This window comes from Ascaphus truei, chromosome 1 (assembly GCF_040206685.1).
Source record: "Ascaphus truei isolate aAscTru1 chromosome 1, aAscTru1.hap1, whole genome shotgun sequence".
Taxonomy (NCBI): Eukaryota; Metazoa; Chordata; class Amphibia; order Anura; family Ascaphidae; genus Ascaphus; species Ascaphus truei.
This window is the reverse complement of record NC_134483.1, coordinates 82,204,947-82,217,674: the sequence shown is the minus strand read 5'-3', so window position 1 is coordinate 82,217,674 and position 12,728 is coordinate 82,204,947. Positions and strand designations below refer to the sequence as shown.

Sequence of the window (12,728 nt, the reverse complement as noted above, 5' to 3'; positions counted from 1 at the left end):
CGGGCTGCATATTTCCAAAACCTATGCCAAAATAGGTGTGCTTTATAGGAACAAATCCTCCCTAAGCCTGCTGGTAATAAAGTGCATCACACAGCAGATGCTAATGCCAATGATAGATTATGGGGACATAGTATATGACACAGGAACCCAAATTCACCTTAGCAAACTAGAGACCCTCTAGAATTCAATATGCCGCTTTGTCCTGCAATATTATTGCAACACACATCACTGCAAAGTCCTCCTAAACTAGACTGGCTATCCCTTGAGTCTAGGCGCAAAGTACATTTTTCCTGTCTTGCCTTCAAATACTTTCTGGGCACACTACCCACCTATCTGAACAATCTCCTCAGCCCTACTACACACAGCAATTACAGTATCACCTTAGATCGAATTCCAAAAGACTGTTCACGGTCCCACAGTTCAACAAGAAATCTGGTCGCTCCTCCTTCTCTTATAATGCATCTCATAACAGGAACAACCTACTAGAGACTCTCAAAACCGCCTCCAGTATAAGTAATTTAAAGACTTCAGCGGTCTCACATTTTAATCTTGTCTAACTGTTACACATGCCCATAATCATATGCTATCTCCAACTGAAATGTCTGTAAATTGAATGTATAGCATCTGTTCATTTAATGTAGTCATGTATTGTCACAATACTGATTGGGGTACATAGCAATGTGTTCATCTGCATTGCCACAAAGGCAGACAGCCTGATGGGGCTCCCCAAGAGCTGCTCCAGTATGCTCCCCAGCTTGTACTTTGTGGAACATCAACCCCACCCAGTGGAATGTTAATGAACCAAGAAGACAAAGAACTTTGTATTCACAGCTGCATTAAATCTAAACTACCCCAGTGTACATCTGCGTTGTCCCAAAGGTGGATAGCCTTTGGCGCAGCCGAAGGGGCAGCTAAAGGGTGTGAGCCATTTGCTGTAATTCGCTGATGTTTGGTGATGTTAGAGCTGCTCTCCATCAAATCTGAAACTTACAAGCCCTTTATCCCTTGTACCCAATTTTCTAACTCTGACTATGAAATGTCTGTGAATTGACTGTATAACCCTGTTCTTTTAATATAACCATGTATTTTTATAACTCTGTGCCCAGGACACACTTGAAAATGAGAGGTAGCTCTCAATGTATTACTTCCTGGTAAAACATTTTTAGAAATATAAACTTTGTGCCCAGGACATAATAAAAACGAGAGGCAACTCAATATATTACTTCCTGGCAAACATTTTATAAATAAAACATTGAAAGAAACAAAAAAAGATATATTCATGCACTCACAAAAAATGAAATGACAAGATAAGTACATAAAATCAATGCATACATCATTCTATAGAAGAGGGAAAAGTGAACAGTTGACTTCTCTTCTTTTACCCATACGCAAAATGATTGTCAAAGTAGGAGATAAATGTGCAACCTAATAAACTACAGGTCATTAACTTCTCTGTATAGAACATACAAACCTAGGAATGTTTTGTTTTTGAGAAACAAGAATAAAGTCATTGTGAGAAAGAACAGTAACTCAAAATGTTTGTATCTGTAAGACAAAGGCAAACTGTACTTCCTCAGAAAGAGGTGTGTTGTAAACCTGCAGATCTTGCTTGTCCTGCTTTCCTACAGAGCACCAAGGGTCACCAGTCATGTTAGGGACAGGGATAAAGTGGTCTAGTTGCAGCAGCAAAAGAATAAAATTTAAAAAAAATCAGGAAAATGTAAGTTTAAGACTGGATCCCCATCACCTTGAGCAAACACAGTTTGTATTCCTGTCACAAAGGTACCAAAACTAATTGTAAATTCATGATGTCAAACATTTGCAGAATTGCGTATTTGGTCTCCTGTCAACAACAGTGAACACTGTCAAGAAAGTAAAAACTAAAATGCTTCTGTGAAGTCAATTTCCAGAAAACATTAGGGATACCCATAAAGGTTTTTTTTTTTTTTTTAAACAAGTGTGTACCACAAGTACAAAGCCAATGACGTGCAAAAATCAGGCATACAGTACCATTAAATAGTATTTGTACAAGCAACCACTTGTTTACTTTTGAGGTGCAGGCATGTGTGCAATCTACAGCACACATCAAATACATGTAGTAGCCAAAAATACTATATAAACTGTGTTTGGTACCCTGCCATGCCGTCTTCTGTTCAGGGACATACTGTATACTTCCAACGTGTTTTAAAAGGGCATGAGGTAACTAGTAGAAACCTCAGCGACAAGACTAAAAATCCTACTGTCTACAGCTACTGTAGAAAAAAGCAAGGGTGAGGTAATGTAATACAGAGCAGATTATATGACTACTTGCTATAAAGCACCAAAATTCTGTCTTGGTTATTTCTAAAGTAAAGTCAGAATGGTTTCATTGCATAAATGGTCCTCTTTAAAACTCATGCACAGAGAGCCCTAACAACATTTCTGTAAGAGGAAAACCACTAATCTTCCTCCACTTTGTTCTTACAGTATGTCTCTTGTTTTCTCTTTCCTGCTTTATCTTGCAAATTTAATCTCCCAGACTTCTATTGTGAGTCTTTGCTTAGCACTTCACCTGTTTAAGGGAGCTAAGGAGGTGACTGTTCCAACAGAGCAAGGCTGCGAACAGAGGGAGGGGGCCTGTGCATCGGGACAGCCAGTACTGCTGTCCCGATGCACAGCCCCATCTCATATCAATTATCCGCAGTTGGCCACCTACAGAAAGCGCTTGCTCAGTTCCCGTGAATTTTATAAGCTGTGAACTTTACAGGTTTCACAGAAGGCTGTGCTTTATATTGGACACTTTTTGCAGCACGCAGAGGAAAACCAGTTCCTATTTGGGCTCCTGCTGCCCCCTGCCACCCTACTGAGAATTCAGTGGGCAGAAGCCTCGCCGAGAGCAGAGTGGGGCTGGAGCATGCCCGGAGACAGACTTAAAAAGGGAAGAGTGTAGGGCTAAATAAGGGGGAGAAAGACCAACATGAAAGGGGAAGGAGAGAAATCGAAAGGGAGAAGGAAAAAAAATTAAGAAAGAGAAAATAATGAAGAGGGAGAGAAAAGAGACCTGGGGGAGAAGAGAGATAAAGGAAAAATGAGAGAAGGATTCTGGGGAGAAGAAAATCAAGAGGGTTAGCGAGCCTGACAAAGGGGAAAGTAAGAGAGAAAGTAACGGGAGAGAGCACATAAAAGAGAATAGCATGAATCAGAAAAGCCTAAGACAGGAGTGCCAAAGAGGAAGAGGCGAGAGAAAGACATACAGTACTGAGAGCACAGAAGAGAAACACATACCGGTGAGAGAGGAGAGAGAAAGACCTGTTTAGGGGAAGAAGAGAGAACAGGCTGAGAGAAGAGGAGTGACATGAAGTGGAATAGGAGAGAGAAAGACATGAGGGGGTAAAAGGACAGTGAGGAGAAGAACATGGGAGGAAAGATAAAGTAGATGAGGGGAGAGGGGAAAATGAGGGGAGAGGGGAAAATGAGGGGAGAGGGGAGAGGGGAAAATAAGAAACATATAGGGGAAGGAGAGAAGAAAACCACATTGGAGGGAAGGAAGAGAGTGAAAGACATGAGAGGAATAGAAGAGAAATAGATAAGAGGAGGGGGCAAAAGAGGCACAAATGGGGAAAGGTTGGAAGTGTGTAAGGAAGAACATGAAGTTTGTAAAAGAAAGAAACTAGGAAGGGAAAGAGATAAAGGAATGAAGAAAAAAATAAGAAAGATATGAGGGGGAGTGGGGGCAGGGGGGGGGGGGGGCGCAAGAAGACATAGCAGGACCAAGCAAACAGTTATGTATATTTATGTCATAATATTTGTGGGGGACCTATTATTCAAATTTATCCTGGGCCCCCAAAAAATATGTTGGCTACACCGTAAACTAAAACAAAGGCAATTCTGTGCATACAATAATTTTATATAGTGAAACCTAGCAAAATATCTGCTGTTTACATTTCTGCTAGAGGAAATACCTAATGTGTGAGCCCCATGCCCTGTAAATTTCAGAAAGATAAGTCAGGTTTAGAGAGAGTGTGGTCCCGTGTGGTCCCGTGGCGGAGCACAGCAATGCACAGAGTGGGGGCTGCAAACCAGTTGGAGGAATAAAAACGGTTTATTGGGTGGTCATAAGGAGTACAAAAACACTCTGACGCGTTTCAGGACCTAACTCCCTTTATCAAAGAGTAGATTCGCGTCTGCTGTATTCCCCGTTACATACTATGACTCCCGCCCCCAACGATGACGTCACGGGGCTCCAAATCTCGCGCGAGTAGCTCAAACAGACTAACCCATTGGTGATCCTTTAGGCAAGGCTACTGTAAGCTCTAAAACAGAAGAGTCCAGAAAAAATGTAGTAATGTATAGGACAGCTGAGGTAAGCAGCGAGGATTATTCAATACGGTGGTGTTATGAAACACCACCGTATTGAATTATCCTCGCTGCTTACTGCTGCGGCACAGTTTATTCGAGCATTTGCCCGTTCTGTGCCGCAGCAGCAGCCTGGCGCGCGCCCGAGAGTGACGGGCGCACGCCGAAGCAGCGGAAGAGCGCCCTCCGATCGGGGCGCTCTCCCTACCGCTGCCGGGTCCGCCGGGTCCCCCGGAACCCCCTGCCGCTGTCCCGCGATCGCGGGACACCAGGGCTCCCTCGGGGAGCCCCTGGACGCGCGTGCAGGGGGCGCACGCTCCCGAAGACGCGTGACCGCGCGCACGCCGAGGGGCGGCCACTAGCAAGCCGGGAAATCTCCCGGCTTGCGGATCTGGCCGCAGTGTAATAAACTGTGTCGCCAGTGTACCTCAGCTGTCCTATACATTACTACATTTTTTCTGGACTCTTCTGTTTTAGAGCTTACAGTAGCCTTGCCTAAAGGAACATTCTAACATTTGCTACCTATCTGCTCACAGAGAGATTGCACCCCTACAAATTATTACACTTAATAAACTTTTTTAAGCCTCTGCAATTGGGGAGCTGATGGTGCATTTTTTCGGACTTAGCGATTCGTTTTTCCAGTCTTTCTCACCCTGCTAACCCATTGGTGAATACAACAGCCAATGGCGCAGCTAACTGTAGACTCGCCTCCCCTGTGGGTGTGGCCTGGGAGTAGTGTGTATCAAAGGGAAATGGCAAAATAGACATAACAGTGTGGATGATAAAAAACATACATTCTAAGACTATAATAAATGAAAAACACGAACATTAAAAGCAACAAGAGATTGAGAAACTGTCTAATATCTAGCAGGTATGCAATTATGCTAGACCTAAGGAAGTGATATGATATATCAAATAGATAAAGGGACAGAGCAGTGTCATATCAATTGGCCAAAAATTGTAATAAAGAGACCAATAATACAAAGGCATCTATTGGTCAGAGCCCATGCTCGTCTAATTTATGGTTCAATGTAGCCATGTATACACAGTGGACTAAAATCAGGGTCAATAGAAAACATACAATATTATCGCAATGGCATTGTCCCTTATTCATGCATCTGATATTCAAATGAAATAACCGTGAATACGTAGAGGTATATAAAACATGATCAAAGCTGAATGATTGTCAAGAATCCATCTTTTCATATACCAAATAGATAAATGGGCAGAACAACTCCATAGTAGATATTGGTGAATATATGTGACACAGCCGTGTTCAATCCACACATAGGGATACTAATAAGGACAGGATGATTTCCCAAAATTGCTGGGTATGTAAAGCATCCTATCAATCCACACTGTGTTTGTCTATTTTGCCATTTCCCTATGATACACACTACTCCCAGGCCACACCCACAGGGGAGGCGAGTCTACAGTTAGCTGCGCCATTGGCTGTTGTATTCACCAATGGGTTAGTCTGTTTGAGCTACTCGCGCGAGATTTGAAGCCCCGTGACGTCATCGTTGGGGGCGGGAGTCATAGTATGTAACGGGGAATACAGCAGACGCGAATCTACTCTTTGATAAAGGGACTTAGGTCCTGAAACGCGTCAGAGTGTTTTTGTACTCCTTATGACCACCCAATAAACCGTTTTTATTCCTTCAACTGGTTTGCAGCCCCCACTCTGTGCATTGCTGTGCTCCGCCACGGGACCACACTCTCTCTTCACATGCATCTGGCGTGACGCACGCACTAACCAGTGACCGAGCAGCTATTCCACTGAGGTTCTCACATAGACTGTGCATATTGGTATGTACTTTTGTTTTACTGGGGGCTCATACAGCACCTTCATGGTATATATGGAGATCTGTGTTATCCCTCCAGCATTACTAGTACACTCCTATGCTTATACTATTATAGTGAGTCTCATACAGTATAGCTTTTATTCATGCTCGTGTGTCTGGATTATCTACTGCTGTGACTTGGTGTATATCCATATACATGTTCCTAGGATAGCTGCGCCCTGAATACTGGGATCACATCCCACATACAATAAGTCAGGTTTAGTTGTTCATGCAATAAAATGTTTTGCTGTGCTTGGTGAATTAGATTCATAGTATATTTCTGCTCTTCTGGTACTTTGAGCACACAAGGAATGGACAACTATCAAACATTGCCTCCAAGGCCAATTGAGCAGTCAACACACCAAAGTACCTCATATTGAAATTATATGAAAACAAGTATGTTAAATGTGGTATTCATCAAAAACCAAATCACAATGAATATCATATATACTTCAAAAATAAGAACATAGCCTATTAAAAACACTTCAAGAATGGGGGGGAAAAACCTACATCAACAATGTTTCCCTGTTCTCAAATTTGTCATAAATGTTTAAAGTTGGAGTCAGAGATAAATGGTATTTTGGAGTAACATCTTTAAATCAGGAAGACAGAGGATATTGGATATTTGGATTCCCTGCCTATTAATACACGTTACAAATATGACAACTTACAGACACAGTTGAGCTGGGTGTATTTGTTCCATATCCAGATGAAGGGAGAGATGCCAAAGACCAGCGGCGTCCATCAGTCCTGTCGTGAATTAGAAATTGGTTACTAATGCAACCACTTTTTTGGTTATATTTTACTATTTAATAATAAAGATACTGGCTGAGAAACCTCAATTAGGTTGGTCATGAATAAGTTGTGCATTCTGAGTATACAGTAGCTCTATATATTGTCACATACGTGAAACCAATAACAATAAGATGCATATCAATAAAAATGATGAATCATTATACATATTGCTCCTTATTGCATTTTGCACAAAAGATAATTACAATATACTTATTTTTGTGTTAAAATGATTTTTTTGATTGTTCCCAACACCAACAACTGTTTGATATATGTTTATGAGTGTGCATTATGTAGCTTTACTGTTTCAAATCAACCTTTTGTATACTGTATGCTAAGTTCTATACTTACCAGTTGTTTTCTTTATATTTGAATAGAAGATAATCATAAAGATATAACTAACAAATACAATATCCAATTTCTCTACATACAAATGTATATATATGTAAATAGGTTTGCATGTGCATACATTTTATATGCACACTCATGACCATATCAGGTCCCATATACCCCATTATATCTGTTCATGCTGTTCTATGATGATTCAAATGAATATATATGTTATATGTTTAGTACCAATTCACGTATACTTGATTATATCACTTGGAACTGTTTTAATAAGATTCATATGTAAATATGACTATATATCTATTCTATCTAGTCAATGGCTTTTTTTTTTTTTCATATTAGCCACTATGATGTGCAATTATAATAGAGTTCACACATTTGTGTGGATTGTTGCACACTTTAGTCAGATTGAATTTTGTTATAATTTTTTCGTACCAAGTGTGGTAATAATATGGGTCTCAGTATTTGATTTTTTGTTTAGTTAGTTTGTTTTTTCATTTTTTATTTCCATTTTTTAGTGTATTCACATTTTTGTTTGTTTTCACATGTTCTTTTCTTGTAGATTTTTTTTATTTCCTTTGTTTTTTTTTTTTCGTTTCCATTACATCAGTAATTGGTATCAGTTGTTTCATTACCTGTGGTCAGAGGTATATATTGTATCCTCCCCCATTTACTTACTCCTTGAGAAAGCGCCACAGGGGGCGTGAAATGCGTGGGAGGAGTGTTCTCTCTGTTTGCACTGCACATGTTTTTTATGTTGTCCAATAAATCGTTTTTAATTCTTTATAGCTGGTGAGTTTTCCCCATTTTTTCTTATGGAGCGGCAGTTACTTTGATCTATTTTTTGCTCCATTATAAATACAGTACACAACAAAATTATCTTGAGCATACAATGTTCAACATTTATATTTCATTCATATTTAACATTGGAAAGCTCCAGAAGGCGATGTGCATATTTTTAACTTGCAGTCCAAAATACAAAGGCACAAATCCACTAAGCTCCGTTATTGAATCAACAAGGCGTTCATGTAGGTTAATGCATCAAGTGCTGACGAATATCTTCATAGCTCACTAGCGCAGTGTTTAGTGCTGTTTTCAGCAGTAATGGGCCCTTGCGTTACTATAATGCATGTTCGTTCTAATGTTATGCAAAAGAGGTGTTCCCTGTAACAACGCCTATCCACAGAGTTCCCTTATATTTAAAGCAGGGATTTAATGATACTTTAGTTAGGTCATACATAAAAGGTAGTGTTACTCCTACGAAGACCCTTAAAACGGGTTTCGCAGGCGAAGGGCGTGGGAGGGGTTGGAAGGGAAAAGATGGGGAACAGATGGGGGAGGGGGGAGGGGGAAGAGATGGGGGTAAAGGGGAAGAGATGGGGTAAGGGTGAAGAGATGGGGGTGGGGAAGAAGAAATTGGTGGTGGAGAAGAAATGGGGGGGGAGAGATGGGGAACGAGAAATGGGGGAGACGAGATGCTTTTCTCATATCCCTCATTTTCTCTACAGGCTATAGTGAGATTGCTTGTTTACACACAAGACCACGACCAAGCTGCCTGCTCGTGAGTGTGAGACGGAGCGCTGTGACGTTGCACTTGTAACTTCATTACATTGGACCCTTTACTTGAATGCATTTGCCCAGGCTGGGATATTAAAGAGAGGAAGACACTTATGACCAACATTAGATTCCTACAGTAATACATATTTGTGGTTAGCAAACATTTACTTTCTTATGTGGACATTGGACACCTATAACAAGTACATCTATTTTGACAACTTACAAACTTGTAATTTGATATTACAAAATGATTAGAAGTGTGAATAAAATTCAGCTAAATTATTCCGTTGTATCAACATTAAAGCTGCAGTTCAAGCTGTCGTTAAAAAAAAAAAAAACATTTTTTTCATTCAATATGTGCATTAATACAATCTACACACTGACAAGTGATTAGCTACATTGCTGATCGATCCGTTCTCCTGAAATCGATCGCTGAAATTCGGCTGGAGGTTCACTAAATGCATCTTGGGTAATCTTCTGCTGCACAGAGAGCCAAAGTTCTGAGGAAGATCATGTGACCAGGCAGGCACTAGATTCAATGGGGAGGACTAAAAAAGGTGATGCTGTTTCAGAAGGGGAAGAAGATGTGACTTTGTATATGGTTGCTATAGGAACAAAAATGTTAATGTTACATTAGAATACATTAAAAATGTCTTTAAAATTGTTTATTTTTTATATTTTTTAATACTACAAGAATTTTTTATTAGTACAGAACTGATTTATAAAAAAAAACAACAAAAAAAACATGTAGGATATTGCTTGAACTGAAGCTTTAAATGATATGTAAATGGCGTGCAGATGGTGGAAGTTTATTCCATACAAGGACCAAGATATAACCGGAAGGAAGCCCAAAGGAACTCTAATGGAAGGGTGCTCAACTCCAGTCCTCAAGCCCTTCTCCTCCCACCTTGCCCAGAATTCAAATGGGATATCCTGAAAACCTGACCTCTTGGGGGGGCTTGAGAAGTAATGTACAGTTTGCATTACAAGACATGAAATGCTAAGAAACATTAATTTTATGATTAGAATCAGATATGAAACGATCGTTTACCATTCTTTGAAAAAGGTTAAAGTGCTTACACGCCCTGGGCACATAATAAAAAATTATTACATTTATATGACATCTAACACCACAGAATAAAAAGCCTACTTTATTCAAAACTGCGCCTGCTGTGAGCACGCGTCAGCTAAACCATGCATACAAATGAATACTAATGAATAATGTGTAATCTGCTAGCTACAATGTATTATGAAGTAATTAGAAGAGATTAGAACGCTAATTAGATAATATTGGAAGAAAAATGTACTTTTGGGACTGTAGTCCTACCTTCGTGCAAATGAAAAATGAGCTGATGCACTTGGAGAGAAATTTCTAGGGCTGTCTTGAGGACTGCTTCCTGTAGGAAAAAGAAAAGTAATTGTTATTACCAGCAGTTCTATGGGGTTTAAACTGAGCTTACACAGGCTTCTGGTGTAGATAATACTGTTGGAAAAAGTGTTCAATAGATATACTACCCCATGTTTCAAGCCTTGACTTCTTTAGTGCTGTAATGACCTAGGTAAAATTATCCAGGTCACAAAATAATAATTTTAAAAAAAAGTGTGTGTAACCCCGCCTTTCACCATTATCACCCAGCACACAGCACTTCCACTGCAGCAAGGGATTCTGGGAAATGATATGCAAATGAGCACACAGTGCCACTTTTTGCTTCCGGTTCCCATGTGTGCTCATATACATACATATACATACAGATATACATACATATACATATACATACACACATACACATAGATATACATACAGCAGGGCCCCGTGTATACGGTGGGTTCTGTTCCAGAGGCCCGCCGTATAGTGAAAATCGCCGGAAAGCGGATTCGGCGATTTTCACTTCTGTGCATGTGCAACCTATGGTATGCGCGCGCACAAACCAACATGGCGGCCCCCTTCTCGGTGCTGACGTATCAGCGGATCGCCAAGAAGCAGGGCCCTGCTGTATATATATATATATATATTTATACACATATACACACATATACACACAGGAGGGCCCAGGGCATGCGGTGGGTTCCGTTCTAAGGGCCCGCCGCAAAGCAAAAATCGGCAGAAAGCGGAACAAGAGATTTTCTGCGTGTGCACAAGCGCAAACTGGTAACCCTCCCTTCTGCGCGTGTGCACCCTCAGCAACCACCTCGGCAACCACCCGGTCTGCGCATGCGCAACCTCAGACTTCCCCGTTCTGCGCATTCGCAGACATGGCGGCTCTCTTCTCGGTACCGCCATATCGATGGATGGCTGAAAATTGGGGCGCCGAGAAGCGGAGCCTTGCTGTATACACACACACATTTATTTGTGTTTCACCATAACCATATCTGTCACTGAAAAATTGCTTTATTGCACATTTTTGAGAAACACTAATGCAATATAATAATAATGTCGTTTAAAATAAAAAAAAGCCAGAGCTCTGCATTATATCAGGACTCCTTTACTCCTTTATAACTCAATATTTATGGCTGTGTTGTTGCTATTGCTTTACCATTTGTCTCAGTTATATAGACACTCTAGAAGAAAGCACTATAACTTGCATATTGCTGCTCAGTCTACTTTTTAAAAAAAAGTCTACGGAATCTGCAAAGAATTCTTCAATAAAATATATAACAGTAAGTCAATGATGATGTTTAACAGTTGAGAACTTTTGCCTAAACAAAACATCTTATTAAGCACTTTATTAAAAACCATTTAAAATAAATGACTATTCTTAATCACAGTTTGTAGTTATCAATAACTAATAAAGTACTACTATTTATAAATTGCTTTTGTGTTGTGTAATACTTCTGTACAGTGTATGCAAGTCAGACTTGCATGCAAGTAAGAACCATGGCAGGTTTCTTTGCAGATGACAGTCATATGGGTCATCTTGGGGGCATTCATCTGCCAGGCTCCTGATGGATTTGTTTAGTGAATTATAAATTACACTTTTCAAGCAAAGTTCTTTAGCAGATGATGGAATAGAATTTATATGTATGCATACTCATACACAAATTATATATACATACACACACACACACACACACACACGTGTCAAAGTGGCTTAAGTTGTGACCCTGTGTCAGACAAAAAAAGATCAGTATTTATTAAACATTGTTTATTAACTGTATTTTAGAAAAATTGAATCAGTATTCATAATGTAAAAATAGAAAGGGACGGCTTTCTTAAAAAGCGTGTGTGGGGATACACTAGCATGTGTATGGATACACGTGTGTGTATACTGTATATACATACAGGTGTATAAATGTGTGCTTAGAAACATGTATAAATAACACAAGATCATACAACAAAATAAGCAAAACACCAGCACTCCTAATAATAACTAATTAAAAATGTGAGAGGTGCAGTAAGGAATAGAGAGTAATGCAAAAAAATACTGACAGAACAGCGTCCCACAGGGGCGGTTGAATCAGTGAGAAACCCTATAAAACAGCACTCTGACACATGAGATGTGTGTGAAGTAACACAGGTGAGAGCTAGGATATCCAAATGAAATGGGTGATATGATGATAATAATTAAAACACTTTAATAGTACCAAAATATATAAAACACAGGGTGTTAAAAATATCCCAAAGGGCCAAGCTACAATGAATGAAGCTTGGGTAGTCAACCCTAAAAAAGGGGGAATAACTAAGGCAGAGATGCCTGACAAAATTAGGATTGTGAGCCTACTAGGTGGAAGAGAGTTCCTAAGTAAACCCCCCCCCCTCCCACGACCACTCTACAATTGATATCTATATTAATGACCAATCAGGTTAGTATGTTAAGATAAATGCATATATTCATAGGGTCACTGCAATGGGAT

At 40.0% G+C, this 12,728-nt stretch overlaps 1 protein-coding gene across 9 annotated transcripts in view; it reads right to left on the bottom strand.

The window, feature by feature from the left end:
- MAST4 (microtubule associated serine/threonine kinase family member 4) overlaps nt 1-12,728 on the bottom strand; it is a 607,818-nt gene that overhangs the window by 112,743 nt on the left and 482,347 nt on the right. For all 9 annotated transcript variants that reach the window (XM_075590393.1, XM_075590412.1, XM_075590402.1 and 6 more), the window contains 2 exons: nt 10,204-10,273; nt 6,851-6,929 (listed from right to left, as the gene is read on the bottom strand). In XM_075590393.1, the coding sequence (XP_075446508.1) occupies nt 6,851-6,929; nt 10,204-10,273 (149 nt within the window). The remainder of the gene's footprint in view (nt 1-6,850; nt 6,930-10,203; nt 10,274-12,728) is intronic.